This window comes from Colias eurytheme, chromosome 10 (assembly GCF_061535395.1).
Source record: "Colias eurytheme isolate Ceu_HAF_F1 chromosome 10, ilColEury1 Martin Lab GWU primary, whole genome shotgun sequence".
Taxonomy (NCBI): domain Eukaryota; kingdom Metazoa; phylum Arthropoda; class Insecta; order Lepidoptera; family Pieridae; genus Colias; species Colias eurytheme.
The window spans coordinates 6,825,219-6,846,045 of record NC_142989.1 but is presented as its reverse complement, the minus strand read 5'-3'; the positions used below and the strand labels follow the sequence as shown (position 1 = coordinate 6,846,045).

The window sequence follows — 20,827 nt, the reverse complement described above, 5'->3', positions numbered from 1 at the left end:
AATATACTCTTCTGTAGAACTATTTTCCGAACCAATATTTCGTAACTACTACAAATCAGATGAAAATGTAAAAGTGTTTCATTTGCTTGAGAGTTCATACTTTTATTACACTTGGCGACTTAGCCACTGCTTTCATTTAATTAAATTTTTATATTATATTTTGAGCGTATAAATCAGATATTAGTTTACCTCACAATTTTCGACTGTAATCAAGCTCAAGTCTCCTCTGACATATTTCAAGAATTGTTCCCTAGAGTCGTCATGAGAGTTTCAAGCAGTTGATACGCACGCTTTCCTAATATTACACTTTTTTAGTCTCAATGCCTTTCTAAATGGCTACTTTTTAGGTTGGTAATATATCTCATGGAAGAAGGCTATTAGGAGGATATTTATCTTAGTTTAAAAATGAGTCGTCACGAGTGCTGATAAAGTGGTGTCAAAATTAATATTTTTCCGTTATTACATCCAATATTCTTAAATGAACCAAGATTCTTTATTAACATTGTTTATTTGGTTACCTGTTTAAAAGGTTTTAAGAGGAATTCGTAAGATGCAGTAAAAGAACCTCTTAACACGGATAATCAAGGATCAGTTTTATCAATTTAAAATTCCATTAATCAATGACTTTTAAATTGCATTAACACCCTTTATAACCTGATATTTTAAAGATGCAGAATGAAATCCGGGAGAAGATACGATCATGGCTATAAACATAAACATTTATCACACAAAATAATTATATTTAATCACCATGACGTTGTTAACCTAGCTCAATACTAATAGACTGGGGTAGAAGCCTTTGAAAATAATGAAAAGATAAAAAAAATCGCAGTCGGATGAAACCCATTAGAAAAGGAGGGGAATATGATAAAAATGTAAGGAAAAATAAATTACGGTCAATCCGAGTTCGGGAAGCGGGAGGGGGGAGCTTTAAAGAGAAAAAAATGGTTTCTCTCGATTTCCGACAAAACTACAAGTCCTATAGAAAAAAGTTCAATGGCAAAGTTGTAGGTAATTAAAAGTTCTACAACTTTTGTATTCACAATTTTTTCACATAACCTAAAAATTTAGGTGAAAAATTCAAAAAACCAAGTTTTTGGTCTTTTATTTCTATCTACTTCAAAATTTATTTTTTTTCTACGAAATTTGGTGGAAACTTACTTTATTATGTCCCAAATACACTGTAATTTATTTGATTGAAAATATTTATTTTTTCGCCTTATTTTGAATTAATACCAAAAAAACAACCTAATTTTCAATCGAAAAGTCACCCGTCAAAATATCAGCTTTTTTCAAAAACTTGAGGTGCCTTTTATTCATTGAAATCTCTACTTTCATATGGTGTAAAAAAAATAAACACCACCATAGTAAATGTTCTCAGGAAATGCATACAAACAGTCTGAAAATTAGCTTTTACTAAGTTTTTGAAAAAAGCTCACGTTATAATGGCACTGTGTCATAGGAGTGGAAAGCGTCGATCGCCTATAGCACAGGTCTAGTACCTAGTTTAGGCGATCGTCGTGTCTCATGTATGTAAACTTTTTATAATGTGGGTCCAAATAAATATTTTTCATTTCATTTTTCATTTCATTTCATTTCATTTCATTTCATATATACCTACTAGGTGCTACTAAATTTGCGATGTACATAAACAACATTCTTTGACCAAAATAGACAAGACGAGTTTTTCTCGATAACTGCGAACGAATATAAAAAATATGTCGGTGAACACCTATGTTTTTATTCAAGTTAATTTAAAAGTTCTTGTCTTTAATAACTAAAAACTGATCTATAAATAAGCTAGGTTCATAACAGAAATTTGTTATTAAATTATTGTTGTTTTTTGAACTAAATATATAATTTGATGATAGCTTAATTAATTCTCAAACTCAAAGTTTTGCAAACACTAAATAATCCAAATAGGTACTATGTTATAAATAAATATTGTAAGAGTTGTAATTAATTCATACGATATAATATTGATAAAAATGTTGAAAAATATGTTTTGTTTTTAAAGGATGAGCATAATCTTTAAAAACAATTTGATTGAAGACATTATAAGAGGAATTTCAAACGCATAACAACCTAAATATTAATAATTCAGAAACTTGTGTAAAGTTGTCACTTGTTAATTTTCACGTACATACAAACAAATTAATGAATTTACTTCATTTTCCTCACTTCAAAAGCACGTCTTTGTCTCAATTAAAGTGCCCAACACATTTGTATTGAAGTTTTGTTCGAAATAGTTAATTTTCCTAATTAGTCTTTAATGATTTTCAATTGGATTATAATTAACTAATAAACAAACATGATGTACCTATTAAGTAATCGTATCATTTAACAATTTAATATTTTTTAAATCGGCGTTACTAAAAAAAATGAATAAAACCATAAACTGACGTATTTTATATTCCAAACCAAAATTATCAAACAATTGATTATTAAAGCTTAAAGTAGATAACAAATGCCTTAACATCAATTCACTTCGGATTTTCATTATTAGATAGTAGCCAATAGTGAATAGCCATGGATTATCATAATATTACGTAACTTGATAGGACTCATAGGAATGATTTGGAGGAATTTGACATTTGACAGAATGACATCTGACGGGACAGCTTACAAAATATAACTGATTCTATGACGTAAATTATCAAAGCCTTTATATATGTATCTATGTTTATACAATGTATGTAAATACAATAAAAAACTAGAGCTCATAAAATTACTGGTTTAGGTTTATTCAGGTGGACTGACGCTCTAACCAATATTACGGTAGCTTTTCCTTGTATCGCATGTTATTTTGACCCATAATATTATAAAATATTAAAGTATATAATTTCATATGTTTACGTATAGCAAATAAAATTTTGTATCAACCTGATTTCTAAAAAGTTTGAAAAATCAGATGTTTTGCGCGAAGTGACAGTAGTACCCACCTCAACGCTTCGCTTATGAGGCGTGCAATAACTGTGTATTTAGAAATCAGGGCATTGTATGACAATAACATTTTGTCATACATCGATTTTTCGGGATAATTTTTGGAATATAGTAATATAGCAATATCCTGGAATTTAAGCGGGAATAGGGACATTTCAAAATACACCTACACAAACTGAGTCGCAAACACAAATTGTCTATAATAATATTTATCTATTATTGAGATGTTTCCTGGAACCGAAAGTTGTTATAGTCTTTTTATATCTGAGCTATTTCCATTTCAGGACCTTCCTAATTTTCAAAACATTCGGCGTGAAATAGGCTTTTCTTGAGTTACCACGTTTAGCATGTACACCAGAAGGGAGATCACGAATATTACTTTCATGAAAATATTCGTGTCTTCAACCAGAACACGGTCTCGTCGGCACGTCATTATTAGGTACATACTTGAATTCCGCCCGTGGCTTCGGCAGCGTTTTTAAAGAAAAAATTTCGGGATAAAAAGCCTTGAGCCTTTGTCTTAATCTGGATCTTCAGCTATCAACATACTAAATTTTATTATTATCGGAATTTCCGGGATAAAAATTAGTTCATGTCTTAATCTGGGTCTACCTACATACCAAATTTTATTGTAATCGGTTGTGTAGTAGGTATTTGCGTGAAAGAACAAACATCCATTCATCCTCACAAACTTTCGCATTTATAATATTAGTAGGAACTAGTATAAAAAATTAGTTTTTGTTTAATGTTTTCTTTTGTTCAAAGTCCTATCTATACAAATGCTTTTACTTTGACGATTGTTTTCATGCTCTTGGTACAGTGGTTGAAGCGTGAGCTTAGTACCGAGTGGTCCTGGGTTCGATTCCCGGTGGAGACGAAGAAAAAAAAATGTCTCGGTCTGGTAGGACACAGAAGGCTGATCACCTACTTGTCCCTAAAGAAAATCGATCAGTGAAACAGATGTATGCCTAATGCATCTGCCCCTTACCTAACTAGGGGACATGGGACTTCACTTGTTTCATGCTCTTGAGAGAGAGATATGTCACTGGTTGATTCTCATGACTTGCGTATTTTATGAAAATCGATTCAGATGAGTGATTACAAATAATAACATGCTACAATACTGTAATTGATAAGAATGACTTGTATAAAGGCACGCGCTACGGATTACAATTATCTCTACCTGTATTATGTAAAACTTTATAATGAATTAATCGGAAATATGCAATTTACAGTCGTTAAATTACATAATTCATTTTAATAATTTTCTTCTTCTTGTTTAGAAAATTGGAAGTATTAAGTACATTATATTGCCTACAGTTTAATTGATCGATAGTTTTATATACCTAAGATAAACAAGATTGTACAACAACTATTAGTGTTGTTATTACAATTTAGGAATAAACTTGATGAAGTTTCGTCTTCATTACTAGAATTCAATAACTTTACTAGACTCAATATTTAGGTTCCGGTGCCTTCTTCCGATTGTTTGACTGGCCCCTTGAAATTGTTACAATTAGGGACTTAAAATATTTACATGTTTTTATTAAAAATCACTAAGTGAAACTTTTTTAATTGAATCGAGTGTAAAATTTCACGATCGCGTCATAGAGAGTAAGGCAACGATTTTACTATCTTTGAAACTTGCCAAAGAAGTTTTACTTCTGACACGTGTGTTCGGCACACACGGTCTTTTTAATATGATCAAATAAAAACGATAGAAATAATGCAATAAAAAACGTGATCATCACCAAAGTTTAAGAAATGTTTGAATTACATCCCCGTGCTCTTATATTGTAATACAAGAACGTTTGTTTTGAAAATACAAATATTTCTGTAGCCCGAAAGTGCCAAAGTGCCTTTTCAAATGTAAAACTTATCAATAATTTCATCAATATTGTATAAGATCCCAAAACTTTCTGCCAATTATCCTCGTGGAGTGAAAATTGTGATTAGTCTTGAATAATTCACTGTTAATTCCAGTGAATTTTCTAGGTTGCTAATTTTATAATGTAAAAAGGAACTGAATGATTTTGCTGCTTAAAACGCTAATAACTCAAAATATATAGTGCAGAGCGTTAAAATGTTGGATGATTTCAGAAAGCTATTAAGTCCACTTCAGGCGTATTTATAAGAATCGATACATAATAAAAGAGCATTCATTATAATGAATAATTACTCATAACAATCACCAGTAGCAACTTAACATTATTTCTCACAGATATTTTGAACATATTGGTATTCTATTGTATACTAAACTAGCTGTTTTCCCGCATTTCTTCGCTCCTATTGGTCTTATTGTGATACATATCCATTCGTTAACGGTGAAAGAATATTTGAAGTCGGTCCAATCGTTCCTGAGATTGAGTATACGTAATATACTTCTTACATAGGATTATGTACCCGTTATTCAGCTTGGAATGACGTCACGGTGTAAATAAGGTAACTTTTCGCTTTCAAAAACATTTAAATTAGTCTTCAAAATTTGTTATTATTTATTATTTATCCTCATAAATATCAAGACGTAGGTAAGTATTATTATATAATTCAATCGACGGTTATCCTTTTTATATGCTAATATAATTTATAAAAAACTTGAATATAACCACGTATGACGTATGTAGACATGAGCGAAAGATCTCGTTTATATTTTGAAAATTAAATTTATGATTGCTTTAATTTGCTTTTGCATTTTTTTCATTCGCTTGGCGGCTAAAGTTCTAAACAATTAATAACCCAATGGATCTTCGTTATGGCTGCCATACACGCTATGGTATACCTACTTGATAGGTCTACCTGCGCAGTACCTGTACATTAAACCTGTACTGTAGACTGTAGCGTGTATGGCTATTGGTTTAATGTATGAATATTGGACTTACTTTATGTCTGTTTTCTCAACGTAATTGCCGAACAAAATGGCCGTCTAACGAACTTTGCAGTTATGCAAGCTTTGCTTTTATAAACACTATTTGATGCCCCACATTTTGTTTTTTAGAAAATAGGCGAATCCCTACAGAGCGAGCAGCCTTGCAAAGTAATTGCTGCGCAAAGCAGCTCGGTCAGTGTGGACGTGCCTCGGCTGAAATGACAGAACATTTGACAGCCATTTTCCTCGGACGAGCTAGCTTCCTTTGCGAGGCTGCTCGCTCCATGGTGATATGTCTAATAATTAGTAAGGTCTGGCGTCACTGAGTCCTCACTCTAATCTAGCATATGGATAGAGTATTTTACTTTTAATTTATGACATGATTGCTTCTTTGCGGTTATGCACAAAAAATATATATAGGTAGGTACCATGTTATAGGATTTTATCAACATAGCCGACCGCGAAAGTGCGTCATATAGTCAAAAATATATAGGTACCTAGATACCTATATACCATGTTATAGGATCTTATCAACATAGCCGACCGCGAAAGTGCGTCATGAAGCTAATTACCTGCTACTTATTTTCAAGGTTTTTGAATTCTGTCAGAAGCCATGAGTTATCAAAGGTGACTATTATCACAGTCTATTATAAAGTCACTTTAGATAAGCACTTATAGCTTCTATCATTTTTGACAGGCACTTAAATAATTAAAATAGTTTTAAACCTATAGTAAATATAATATACTAAGGGCCGATTTTTCAATGCTTCTATAAAACTTATCCGTCCAATAAAGTATTACACGATAATATTAAAATGTCACGTAAACTGTCAAATACGGACAATTAGAATACGTTTTTAAAATGGTAGTTTTATACCACACATTATTCGACGAATAAGTTTTCTCCAAAGATTGAAAAAATCGGCCCTTATAAGCGTGCACTGCAAGTTCGGGTAACATTTACATTTTATCGACTTTAAAATGTAATTTTTACATTTAGAAGAATATATTTTTTTGTGTGTCAAAAACGATAATACAAAAAAATAGGTACAACCATGTTGGAAGATAAAACATTTTATCGGTAGTTAAAAAAAAAATTGCAGCTACGTTAAATAAACAATTGTCTTATATGTTGTCTAGCTATTTCGCGCGGTACATACAAAATGGTACAGCGCAGAAAAACAAGAGCTTTTTACATAAGGGGAAAAAAATGTATACCTATTAAATAATTAATAATTAATTAATTAATTTAGCGGCCCTATCACTAAGTATGTTATAAATTATAATTTATGAGCTCTTCCACGTAACCTGTTCATAAGGTAATCAGGTCAATAAATTTAAAAAGGTAGCTCAAGAAAAAATTAATAAAAAGAAGAAAATTCTATTATGTGTCCAGCGGGGTTATCGGAAAATGATTCGATAATTATTGGTTTATGAAACTAACAGCGTATTGGGAGCAATTTTTGCATGACATTATGTAATTAAACGAGCTTTGTGAAGGCTATCCTTGTTGTTATTATTCTTAGAATTTACTACAGAATTCAGATATTACTTTACTTAAAACATATTTTTCTATTCTTAGAAATGAAATGATATTATTAGATATTACTACAATTATAGTTATTTTAAAATAAAGCAATATAGTTTTTTCTATAAATAAGAAGGTTTCGTTTGGTATTTATAACATTCTATACAGATCATTCACTTAACCAAAACAATGTGAAAGTACCATACGAAATAAGTTTTGTTTTTTATTTTTTGATTTCAGGAAAAGGTCAGCTGTATACTCATAAATAAAACACAATTGTGAAACCCCTTCATTATTTTTTTGCGTGATAATAATAAGATGTAATTATCAAAATCTACCTTTACTGTAGTAACCTGTGCCTTTACGGCCCTAACTTACCAAACTTGGAAGATCACGTACTATTATTTAGATTATTTAAATTCAAAATAAATTAGGATGCAAATAGCAAGATCTCTCAGCTTAGCTAAGAAAACAACATGAAAATGATATAAATTGCTTGGTTTAATATAAAGTGCTTGCTTTGGTTTATAGAATAAAAATAGTATTAGAAATAGTATTCACTAGAGCACATAGTCTCCAAGCAAGATCATCAACATGCTGAGAGCACTTTATAAAAAATACGCATGCAAGGTGGCACATGACGGGCTTATTTCCGATGATATAGATGTCAGCGCAGGGGTAAGGCAGGGCTGCTTGTTATCTCCTCTGTTGTTTTTAGTTGTTCTGGATGGCATAATGCACAAAGTCAACGACGGAAAGCGACGCGGTATAGAGTGGGGGTTGACCGAGCAACTAGATGACCTTGACTATGCTGACGACCTGTGTCTGCTCAGTCACAAACACGCTGACATGCAATCCAAACTCGACGACCTTCAACGCGAGGCTGCATTATGTGGACTAAAAATTAACACCCTGAAGACGCAAGAAATGCGAACCGAAGGAAGAAATCCACAAGCGCTAACACTAGGATCCCAGCAGATAAAGCGTGTCCAGCAATTTACTTATTTAGGCAGTGTGGTGTCCAATACAGGAGGAACCGAAGAGGACATCGCTTCACGAATCGCCAAAGCAAGGGCAACCTTCGCGCAGCTACGATCCATATGGCAATCGAAGAAGCTAACACGTGGAGTGAAATTTAAAATATTTCGCTCCAACGTAAAAAGTGTCCTATTATATGGTAGTGAAACGTGGAGAGTTACTAAAGCTATCACGCAAAGAATCCAGGTCTTCGTCAACCGATGCCTCCGCCAAATATTAAGAATTTACTGGCCCGAGAAAATATCAAACGAACAACTGCTGGAACGCTGCCACGAGACGCTGATTTTGCGCCAAATTTCACGCCGCAAGTGGAAATGGATCGGCCACACTCTCAGAAGAAACACATCGCATATACCCAGGCAAGCCCTGGAGTGGACTCCCCAAGGGAAAAGGAAGCGTGGCCGTCCTAGGCAATCCTGGCGTCGTTCGGTGGCGGCGGAAGCTAAGGCGATTGGGTTGACGTGGCCGGAGGTGAAGAGCGTAGCCCAAGACAGAACGCGATGGCGGCGCACTGTGGACGCCCTCTGCCCCACATAGGGGACATAGGACAATAAGTCAAGTAAGTCAAGAGCACATAGTCATCGGCACACCCATAAAATTCAATAAAATGAATCAATGCATTTGCACCTTTGTATTTTATTGCTTTTACTATAAATTAGGGAAACATTGAAGTTACTTTGTTAGGTATTCACTTATGATCACATCTGTAATAGTATAAATGTACTAAAATTGGTCAGGCCGCAACAGGAAGCATCATGAACTTGAGCCAATTTTTGTATCAAAAGGATGTCCACTATTATTTTATTGTTAATAGGTATATGAATATCATTTAATGAAGGCATTTTTTTCAACCGACATCAAAAAAGGAGGAGGTTCTAAATTTGGCTATATATTTTTTTGTTTTTTTTTTGCGTTGTTAGCTCTCAACTTTAAATGGGTGAATCGATGATGATCATTATTTTTTAATTGAAAACCGTGAAGTCCCTATGAAATTTGGTTTAACTCTGACAATTTGAAGACGGTTTAAGATTTGTTAAAAAAGAATTACGTTCATACTTAAACCCAAAATTATTTAAAAAAGTATTTTAAGAAATATGTCGAGATTAATTACGTTGTAAGTTAAATGTACTGAAACATTAATTATTGACTCAATTAACTTTTTGTTATAAACGAAATTGCCCCAGTGGTTAAACTTTACACAATAGTGCGAAATCCCAGAAAAATTGTAAACAACCTACGTTTGCTGCAAGTTTTTTTCCTTCAATTATAAATATTTGCCATTAAGAAGTGGAATATTTTTAATACCAAATTTTTATTTTATTTTTATTTTGATTTTGAACACAATACATTTACAACATCCTTTATTCTCATTACATTCACATTTTGTGATTCAGTTAATCAGAGACATAAGCCTCTGGTAACATTTAAATATATTTTTTATTTTTTTATATATACAGCGATATCTACAAATTTTAATCTAACGCATGATTGATGTACATGTGATAAACACTTAAATATGTAAGATTTAATTCGTATATAAAGAAGTTTAATATATGCAATAATTTAACCTTATAAATAAAGGCATCATAACAAATACATCACTAATGTGCTTGTAATTTTGTTTAGAACAACAAGATGGTTCAATGTTAAATATAATAATAACATTGATTAATTAATAAAAATATTACATGAATAGAGTTTATGGAGTTTATGTTATGAAATAAACCCAGAGCTTAATATCTTAAAAATAAGATATTCAGCTCTGCTCTTATCTAATAAGTTGAATGTCAACCAAGATCAATCTTATAATTATTGTAGATTATAATAACATTACACTTAAGAAGGAAGTACACCAAATGCATTAAAATATTCTTAACATAAGATTCCAAGTAATTCCCCCAGGTATGTAATGCCAAACTAAGATTACTATTAACGTAATTAATATGTCAATCCCTTGTAGGACAACGACATCGATTCATTAATATGGATAAAGTCAAGAAGCTTATATCTAATACACTGGAGATTTCAGTATGAACATTAACTTGTAACAAGAAAATATGACATGGAATGACGCCTGTATGTTTTTTTATCCCTTTCACACCTAACTTGCCAAGTTGAAAGGTGAAAGTGTGAAAGGGATAAAAAACATACAGGCGTCATTCAAGGTCATATTTTCTTGTTACAAGTTAATGTTCATACTGAAATCTCCAGTGTATTAGATATAAGCTTCTTGGATAAAGTAAAAACCTATGACAGTTTTCATGGTAAACAAGTTAATGACTCATTATTGATGTTTAAATGGAAATAAACATAATAAGGTTTATTCTGTAGGGCTAATCGTTAATAACAGTCACTTGGCCTTGTAAGGACAGAGGATGCTAAGATACTAATAATAATTATTGATACTGAGTAATTGGATCATTATATTATACTAGCTTTCCCCTCGCGACTTTGCCCGCTTTGCTTACAAGATAATAAATTATAATATACTAATATCTTCCATGATCACTCTATCTATTAAAATAACCGCAAATAGCTTTAAAGATGCATACATAGGGACGGACAGACAGCGATAAAGACTTTGTTGTATATGTTGTATGTAGGTATGTAAGTATGTTTTATACTATGTAGTAATTAGATGAATTACGCATATTGTTCGAATGTTGTTTCATCTTTGTCCTTTTGATCTAAAACTCATTAAAACATTGCCGCTTGAGTTGGAAAGATGCTATCGAACATACACTGCTATTAAAGTAAATAGAATAAAATTTACAAAAATCGTGGAAATGTTCTCTTGTGAAAAATTACAGTTTCATTCTTAATTATTCATTCATTATACCGAGTATATGAATGACGCTGTATTTTATATTTCTATTTAAGTTCTATTTATACAGCGTCATGATAAAAACACAGCGAATAGGTACGTAAAAAAGTTCAATCCGGCATGCAAAGCGACTATAACTACATAAATATGTATATTTTGATTAAGTAAGTAACTGCTTTTATATGCATGATGTCGCAAACAGGTTTAAAGGGGAATCTGTTAAACCTATGTCAGGTTTCTTTGTAAACAAAACATAATAATATCACATAATATGACGCGACAATGACCTCCGTAGTGACGTAGGGACAAGATTCCCCGCGACTGCGTAGATTTTCATTACTATATTTAAGTATCACGTTTGAACAACTTTCTAGATTATCCAATATATTTTTCATTCATTTGTTCTAATGCATGAATTAATTATGTACGATATTCCTTACGTCACTGGGGTTCCCAATTTTGTTGATATTTACTTTCTTAAGGTAGTATTTTAAACAGAACAGTGTCATGTATTTTATAGTGAGGGTACGTTTGAATTTGCTTTCGTTTTTGTTGAAAACTTTCCGACTGCCTCAAAGTTATGCTTTTAGAGTTTTAAAAACGCAAAATATTCATAATAATGATTTACATTTTGTTACCTAAATTTAATTGAAGCACGGGTGCGTTTTGAGTTCAAAGCACAAGTGTTTATAATGCATTACTATCTTTTATTGTGAGAAAATGTTTACGTTCTATCATTTCCCTTTTTGTGAACTCTTTATTTAATACTTATTAATATTTTATAATATTGATTACTCGAACTTTGCTGATTTCCTCTTCAGTTTATGCGTAGTATAAACAGCTATGGTTCATGTTATTTGATCGTGAGTCTGTAGGGTATAATTGATAACTAGCTGTACCCCGCATTGCTCCGCTCCTTTTGGTCTTAGTGTGATATTATAATATAGCCTAGCCTTCCTCGATAAATGGGCTATATAACATCTGCAGCTTTATAATATTATTATAGTGTAGATAACACTGAAAGGTACTCATCTATACATCTACTTATACTGAAGAGTTTGTTTGTTTGTTTGAACGCGCTAATCTCAGAAACAACTGGTCCGATTTGAAAAATTCTTTCGGTGTTAGATAGCCCGTTTATCGAGGAAGGCTATAGGCTATATATCATTACGCTAAGACCAACAGGAACAGAGCCACGCGGGTGAAACCGCGAAGCGCAGCTAGTATATATTATATAGGTTCATATTGTATTCAGATTATGTATAGAGTAAATCAATGTAATCTACATAGAGATTATAATTTTAATATGGCATTTTACCCGTAAATGAAATGAAAGATTTTTCAACAGTTCGCCTGCCGGGGTCATACTGTCAAGTTTGAAACGATGTGTCACCGAGCACATATCCTATGTCTATGTGACGGGTTTAATTAAACAAAGTATACAGGGATTTTGGTTTTCTAAATTAATTTTATGTTGTTATTTCCTACAATAGTGATTTGTATAGAAGGTGCCAATAACTATAAAATAAAACAAAATATACAAAATAATAATTCCCTTATGTATGAGATGTCATTCTAAAAATAAAATACATTTTTTTTCAGGTTGCATTGTTCCGATCAGTCGGATTATAAAGCAAGGACACAAGAAATTATCCATTATTACGCAGTTTAATGATAAGCGAATAATACACGATCCCCCAACAACATGACCTATAAAATGTGGAGCCCTTGTTCTGTCTATTGAAATCAATTCATGGATAACGGTATTCATTAAACATCAACTGACGTGTAAGAACCACTAACGATTTGATAAACAATGGTTAGAATATCAAATGAACGAAGCTTATATTAACGTTTCCGTTACACTTTATAGTATTTGCTGGATGTATACCTATACGATAAATCGATATGTATGGACATATTACTATAATATAATCACTATCTACATAGTATAAAACAAAGTTGCTTTCTCTGTCCCTATGTCCCTTTGTATGCTGAAATCTTTCAAACTACGCAACGGATTTTGATGCGTTTTTTTTAAATAGATAGAGTGATTCAAGAGGAAGGTTTTAGTATATACCTAATTTATTAGGTTATAGACAAAGCGGGCGAAGCCGCGGGCGGTAAGCTAGTAATATATAAAACAAAGTCCTCAGCGCCGCGTCTATCTGCCTGTTCGCGATAAACTCAACAACTACTGCATTGACTTTTCATGCTGTATTCACCAATAGATAGAGTACGTTTTAGTTCTCGAGGAAATTTAGTTAAAAAATGTAAGGTTACATTGTATTGGCATTTATTGGCTAAAGTAGAACTTTATATTTTTGACCGTAGAATAAAATATAAAGAAAGGGAAAACATTTTTTATTTATAACTTATTTTCATAGTAATTTTACTGATAAAATTACTATGAAAATAAGTAGACGTGTAAAAATGATATTCGTTTGAGTTTATGTGCCAATTTTTTAGATTATATTTTTTTAAATGTACAACAAATGATTATCCAATTTTCCTATAATGGATGTCTTAGTTTGCGCGTTAAATTGACTAATTAATAATTATAAAAGTTTACTGCGAGTTCCATAAAGAGTTCCATTTATCTAAATTTAATTGTTAGGTTTCAACTTTAACGAAGAAGATAGGTACCTCTTGGTTCAACGACCAATCAACCTAGGAGGCCAAATTGCCAATATCTCATTCGAACATTTTCGGATTGCCAATATTAATAAAGTACCCGTCACGAGAAGCTATAAATTATGTAAACAAACATCTTTTACTAAGTAAACATTTTATACTGCGAGATAATAATAAATTGACCATATTCAATCGACATGAAATATAGACGGGTTATATGAAAGTAACAACCTATTTAATTTAGTCGGATCATATTTTAACGACGCAAAGCGCTATCGTTTGTGTTTCTTGGTACCGGAACGCGTCCGTCGCAGGGATTGTGAACTATCGGGACGCCATTTTGAAATAAACGCATCATTCGAGTTTCGAATGCGTACGAGTTTGTTTCATTGCTTTGCATATATCGCGGATCTGGTTGTTATTGTTAATTTTGTTATTGTTTCGTTATCACTTTTTTATTGTTGTTACTTTAATTGTTGCGTTAATTTTATTTGTTATTACGTATAATGGAGCCAGTAGCCAGTACATCTAAGGAAATAAATTCGCCACGAAAAAAACGTCAAAAGGTGCGTAATACAATTTATCTAAAATATATAATAAGTAAAAAGAAAGAGTTGTTTGTTCAAACGCGCTAATCTTTGGAAACTTAAGGTTAATATTAGAAGTAGGTTTTAAATTGTGAAGTAATTGGTTAGGTTAATTGGTATACCTGGAGATATAGCTTGAGCTTCGTGTGACAAGTGACTACCGGTGATTTTTACAGGTGACGAGCTTTACGGTTAATGAGAAAAATATGGTGATCAACGTATATAAGTACGTGAAAGAAAATTGGCCATCGAATGAATATCCCTACAAAACCGAAATAAATAAAAAAACAGCATCGATTTTGGGAATTGGCATAGCATCTGTGTATAATATATTAAAAGAATATAAATCAGAAGAGGGAATAAAATCACCTATCAAGTCTAAAGACAGGCCTAAATTTTATCAGAAAGTAGACGATTTTGATAAATCCGTAATTAGGAAAAAAATTCACAGTTTCTTTTTAAATGGCCAATTACCAACAATTCCCAAGATTCTTCAGGCAGTCAATGACGATGAAGATATGCCAAATTTTAGCGAAACAACTCTCAGGCGGCTAATAAAGCATTTAAACTTTAAATATATAAAACGACAGCGAAATAACGCACTTATTGATAGAGATGACATAACAATATGGCGGCGAAAATATTTGAAATCTATTAAAGACTATAGACAACAAAATCGCCAGATATTTTACATGGATGAGACATGGGTGAATGCAGGTTAGTGTGTTTTTTTTTATTGCAGTGAAACGGCAGACTACCATACGGTTCGCCTGATTGTAAGCAAATACCGTCGCCTTTACCGTGAAGTGATGTGTATGATACTGCAAATCTATTTGCAAAATAAATATAACCCACGCGCCGCCGACCTTGAGACATTAGTTCTTAAGGGCTATCACAAGTGTGTATTAATAATAATGTACTTCAACTCTTTTACTGCGCAAGACGCTAATTAACAAATGTTTAATTGTTTTTACAGGACATACCGTAAATAAAACTTGGGTAGACAAACAAGTTAAAAGTAAGAAGCAGGCTTTCCTAGAAGGACTTAGCATTGGTGCACGTAACCCAACGTCAAAAGGTAAACGATTAATAATTACCCATATCGGCAATGAGAACGGTTTTGTAGAGGGCGGTGAAAATATATTTGAATGCAAGAAGACGGGAGATTACCATGAATCAATGGATGCAACACATTTTGAACAATGGTTCGAAAACGTTCTCCCAAAACTTGGAGAAAATGCAGTAGTGGTAATGGACAATGCACCATACCACTCAAGGCGTCTTGAAAGAATTCCTACTACTGCCTGGAAAAAAAATGATATACAAAATTGGCTTGTAAGTAAGAATATTTCTTACGACGACAATGAAATTAAGACTGAATTACTGCTAAAAGTAAAAAATGTTAAAGACAATTTTAAAACTTATGTAGTGGACGAGCTTGCAAAAAAATATAAGGTGGAAGTATTGAGACTCCCGCCATATCATTGTGAGCTTAATCCAATTGAGCTAATTTGGGCCAACGTAAAAGGATATGTTGCTCGCAAAAATACAAATTTTAAATTTGACGAGGTAAAACAATTATTACAAGAGGGACTGCAGCAGATTACTTCGGAAAATTGGAAGCGTTGTGTGGAGCATGTTATCAAGGAAGAAGATAATTTTTATTCCAAAATCGATGAGATGATTGATAAAACTGTAGACAGCTTCGTGATACATGTCACTGATTCTGACACAGAAATGGAAACATCTGAATCTGACGAATAATTATTCTTAAATAATATTTATGTTAATTAATATTTGTTACTTAATAATTTATTAAATCTTAAACAAATTCATTTTTTTTGTTGGTCCAAATGTTGTGAACTCCTGAACACTTGTTTACAAAATTTATAGCTTCTCATGACGGTTACTTTAGTCACGTGATAAAAAGCGTGATGAGCTTCACGTATACGAAAAATATTAAATAATATTTTTTATCCTTAAACGTAAAAAAGTATATATTCATTACAAAACATAAATGTTTGCACTTTGCGCCGTACATGAATAATATACAACATGAATAAATAACATTGTAGTTAAGATTTTCAGTAGTACGATAGTTTTTGACTTTTTGATATATAGTTATAGTATTCAAATGCTTTATAAATGAGAATTAAAAAAACAAAAACAAAAAAATGATCACGCGACTTGATTCGAAAAAAAAATATTTTATATTCTCAAGTACGATAGTTCATAGCAGAGTTCAACGATTATACCTTATATATTTACAGAGTTTCATATCCGTAATCTTTAAAAAACTTATCGGTAATTAATTGCATCACGTGCAATAATATTAGTAGCGTGCATTTTCAACCTACTAAAATATACACTTGTAATTTTAACCGCGAAAATGTATATTTATATTTGAAATTCTGGATAGCGTGTCTATACAATCGAATCTACGAAATCTATACTAATCTATAGATACTAATATTATAAAGCTGAAGAGTTTGTTTGTTTGAACGCGCTAATCTCGGGAACTTCTGGTCCGATTTGAAAATTGAAAATTCATTCGGTGTTAGATAGCCCATTTATCGAGGAAGGCTATAATATCCTCTCGCTAAGACCAACAAGAGCGAAGCACTGCGGGTAAAACCGCGGAGCACAGCTAGTTCTGTTGACAGCATATTTGTAAATAACACGCGTAGTATTAACATGAAGAGATCATATATAATAATATTATCTTTATTATAATGTTATGAGTATATTTGTAAAATTTCTACTAATTTCCTTACATCACCTAATATTTGTCTGCAAAAAAGTTGTTTTAGTTTATTAAATTTTCCACAGATATTTAATAAGGATTTATTTTTTTTTCAAACAAGAAAAAAATATCTTAAGCTTATTGATGTTAATTTAAGAGAAATATGTTTTATGATTAATGAATGGAATTTTATTAGTTCCGGTTTCGAGAAGATCTTAATAATGTTAGACGTTGATGTATTATGTAGCTATTTTAATTAAAATTTCGTGTTTCTAGTTATATCGATTCATTTGTTTATATTATGTCTAATAGGGATTTAATATCAGTGTCATTTTGATTATAATTACCATATTTTTATTACATACTAGCGGTCCGCCCCGGCTTCGCCCGTGGTACATATTTACGTTTTCTCTACATAAAAACCATCCTCGTACTTCAAGGAATATAATAAAAAAAGAATTATCGAAATCGGTTCTGCCGTTCTCGAGTTATGCGCTTACCAACACATTTTGCGATTCATTTTTATATATACCTAAGACTAGCGGTCCGCCCCGGCTTCGCCCGTGGTACATGTTTACGTTTTCTCTACATAAGAAACATCCTCGTACTTCAAGGAATATAATAAAAAAAGAATTATCAAATCGGTTCAGCCGTTCTCGAGTTATGCGCTTACCAACACATTTTGCGCATTCATTTTTATATGTATAAAGATAAGATTCTGTTAAGCTATCAAGGACAAATTCCGTATTCTAGAATATTTGTGATTTATTTATTTATTTATTTATTTATATAGTGATAGAATGAGAATTATTTAAATAATTAAGCGAACAATTCGGTAGTTACTTTACTGTACCTAAACAATCGAGTGGATAACAAAGGTTTATTTGAACTACATTTCCACCCGCTGCTTCGCCCGCGTTTTGAAAGAAAAAACTGCATAGTTCCCGTTCCTGTGGGATTTCCGAGATAAGCATACGTCTTATTCTGGGTCTTCAGCTACCTAAATACCAAATTTCATTTTAATCGATTCAGTAGTAGATTCGTGAAAGTGTAACAAACATCCATCCATTCTCCCAAACTTTCGCATTTACATAAAACTAGCTTTCCGCCCGCGGCGGCTTCACCCGCGTTTTCATATTTCATTATAGAAAAACCCGCATAGTTCCTGTTCCCATGGAATTTCCGGGATAAAACCTATCCTATGTGTTAATCATGTGTTAATCCAAGTTACCTTCTATATGTGTGCTAAACATTGTAATCGGTTCAGTAGTATTTGCGTGAAAGAGTAACAAACATAAACACCTAAACATACACATACATCCATCCTATAATACTAGCTTTCCGCCTGCGGCCTCGCCCGCGTTTTCAAAGAAAAACCCGCATAGTTCCCGTTCCCGTGGGATTTCCGGGATAAAACCTAGCCTATGTTGCTCAGTGAAGATGCAGCTTTCTAATGGTGAAAGAATTTTTGTAATCGGTCCAGTAGTTTATGCGTGAAAACCATACATACATACATAATTACAAACCATTCCTCTTTATAATATTAGTATTATAGAAGTATAGATTAGTAGGATAGGATTAGTAGGTAGTATTTGTATAATAAATTATTATAGATAAAGTCACAATGATACAAATACAACCTAAAAAGCATTTGATTTACTGGTATAAATTTCTCGTTTTGCAGCTACAATTTTGGTTTTCCGATTACATTGTCCGGTAACCTATATGTTTTTTATTTATACACTGATATTTTTGAATCAAATTCATCCTGAATTGAACGTTTTGATGTGGGATTGTAGCTTTTATAATATATAAGTTTTTATATGTAGTTCGGTGTATTAATAAAATCCTGTTGTTGAAAAGAAATTGATACGGCAAAATAAATTTTTACGTCGTTTATTTTTATCTGTACCTAACCATTTTGATGTACATTTTATAAAGGTTGTCTTGATAAAATAATGTTTTCAGTAAATTAATGAAAATAAAATAATGTTGGTACCCTTAGATCATTACTTAATGATCTAAGTTGGTACAGAATAAAAATGAATATTCATCTTATTGCTTGAATTCAAATGCTTGTGCTAGAAAACTTTGTCAATACCCGTACACCATTAGCTCAAGTAGGTAATTCAGTTGTGAATTGTTATCTTCGGAACGTGTTGGGTTTGTTAAAAATATTACTTAAAACACGATTTAGGCGTGCGAAATAATGTTAATAATAATATGTTTTTACTTTTTATATGATAGAATCCAAGCGCGTTGTATGAAGTGCTCTACTACTAGGTATAGTAGGTAGTAAATCAAAGGGGTAGCTTAGTAAACAAGCTAAAACAAGCTTAGAAGTTAAAGATGTTTTATTGTATTCAAAAGGTGAGAAAAAATTTCGTACATTATGTGCATTTCGTAATTATAGAAACTTGCTATTTATACGTTAGTTTCCATTTAATTCAATACTTAAGTATAAAGTTATTATAGTATATGTAGAGATAAATATGAATTTCCTTATTATGTGGAGAGACTGCAAGTAATTATGATTCTTATAAATAATTTGTGGTATCTGTGGTTATTATTATATGTAGTTTATAATTACCATTTCTGCCTATATATTATCATAGGTTACGCATATATATGTTAATAATAAAGTATCTATATTATTTAAAATTCTCTTAACATTAAGAAATTGTGAATGTTAACGATTAAATAATTCGCATAGACCATTTTGAATTTCATCCCACGTTGTTACTTATTATTTATTCTACTAAGAGAGTTCAATTATTATTGGCCTGTCGTCAGAATAATAATACCTACTAAATAATTTAATTTTAAATGAATATATTTTAAAATATTAATTAGAATATATAATTAGAATATATTTTCGTAATTGAGTTCAAATGTTAAAATAATTGACCATTTATCTTCACGATAAAAATCTTTAGAATACCTATATTAGGGGATCAGTCAATATTACAAAAAAATATCTATAAAAGTCTAAGAAATTTTAAAGCATATTCATATCCCACTTTTCCTAAAAACAATTTATAAGTATCCCTTAAGCCTTTCTAAATTAACTCATTGTATGTCAAGTGTTCGGAAGCTTTTCAAGAATGTCTCCTAAATTTAAAACTTTGTAACTTCGAAAGTTCGTCGTCGATACATTCTGGGTGTGGCGCAGGCAGACTTTAACTTTATTCGATACTTTGTCATTTCTATACAGTTTGACCGTCTACTTTAATAGGTAATTTATCTGCTCTATAGACAAGAGCTTACAATAATTAAGGCGTCAATTATTTATCACAGTTAAATAAAAGACTATCTTGGAAATTTTGTCTGGGTGTTTTTTCCAAATATGTTTCTTTAGACCTATCTTCAAAACATTTTCACTGATGGTATATTATTTTATCTTTTTTGGTTGCACGGCGGCCGGAGCAATTTCAGCTGTTCTCTAAATTGCCCCTGCTTTCCAATATTGCCCCTGCTGCAGGTAGGTGAGTAGCCCGTTTAAAGCGCGTCACACACGATGAAGATACTATAATATTTAGATGGCGGTTCTACAGGGGTCTTAGTACGCAATGACAAAAAGAAAAATGATGGTCAGAACGCTGATACCGGATACCTTAAGATACTGTAATATAAAATATGTATAACAGTATCTTAAGATAAAATA

At 32.0% G+C, this 20,827-nt stretch overlaps 2 protein-coding genes across 2 annotated transcripts; both read left to right on the top strand.

The window, feature by feature from the left end:
* Positions 1 to 14,260: 14,260 nt before the first annotated feature.
* On the top strand, positions 14,261 to 15,142 carry LOC149905240 (uncharacterized). Its single transcript, XM_090106468.1, has 2 exons — positions 14,261 to 14,399; positions 14,597 to 15,142. Exons 1-2 carry the CDS (start codon positions 14,340 to 14,342, stop codon positions 15,140 to 15,142), a joined length of 606 nt encoding a protein of 201 aa, XP_089962594.1. The 5' UTR covers positions 14,261 to 14,339.
* A 457-nt stretch (positions 15,143 to 15,599) lies between these two features.
* On the top strand, positions 15,600 to 16,184 carry LOC149905239 (uncharacterized). Its single transcript, XM_090106557.1, has one exon. The coding sequence runs from the start codon at positions 15,600 to 15,602 to the stop codon at positions 16,182 to 16,184; it is 585 nt and encodes a 194-aa protein (XP_089962683.1).
* The last annotated feature ends 4,643 nt before the right edge of the window (positions 16,185 to 20,827 follow it).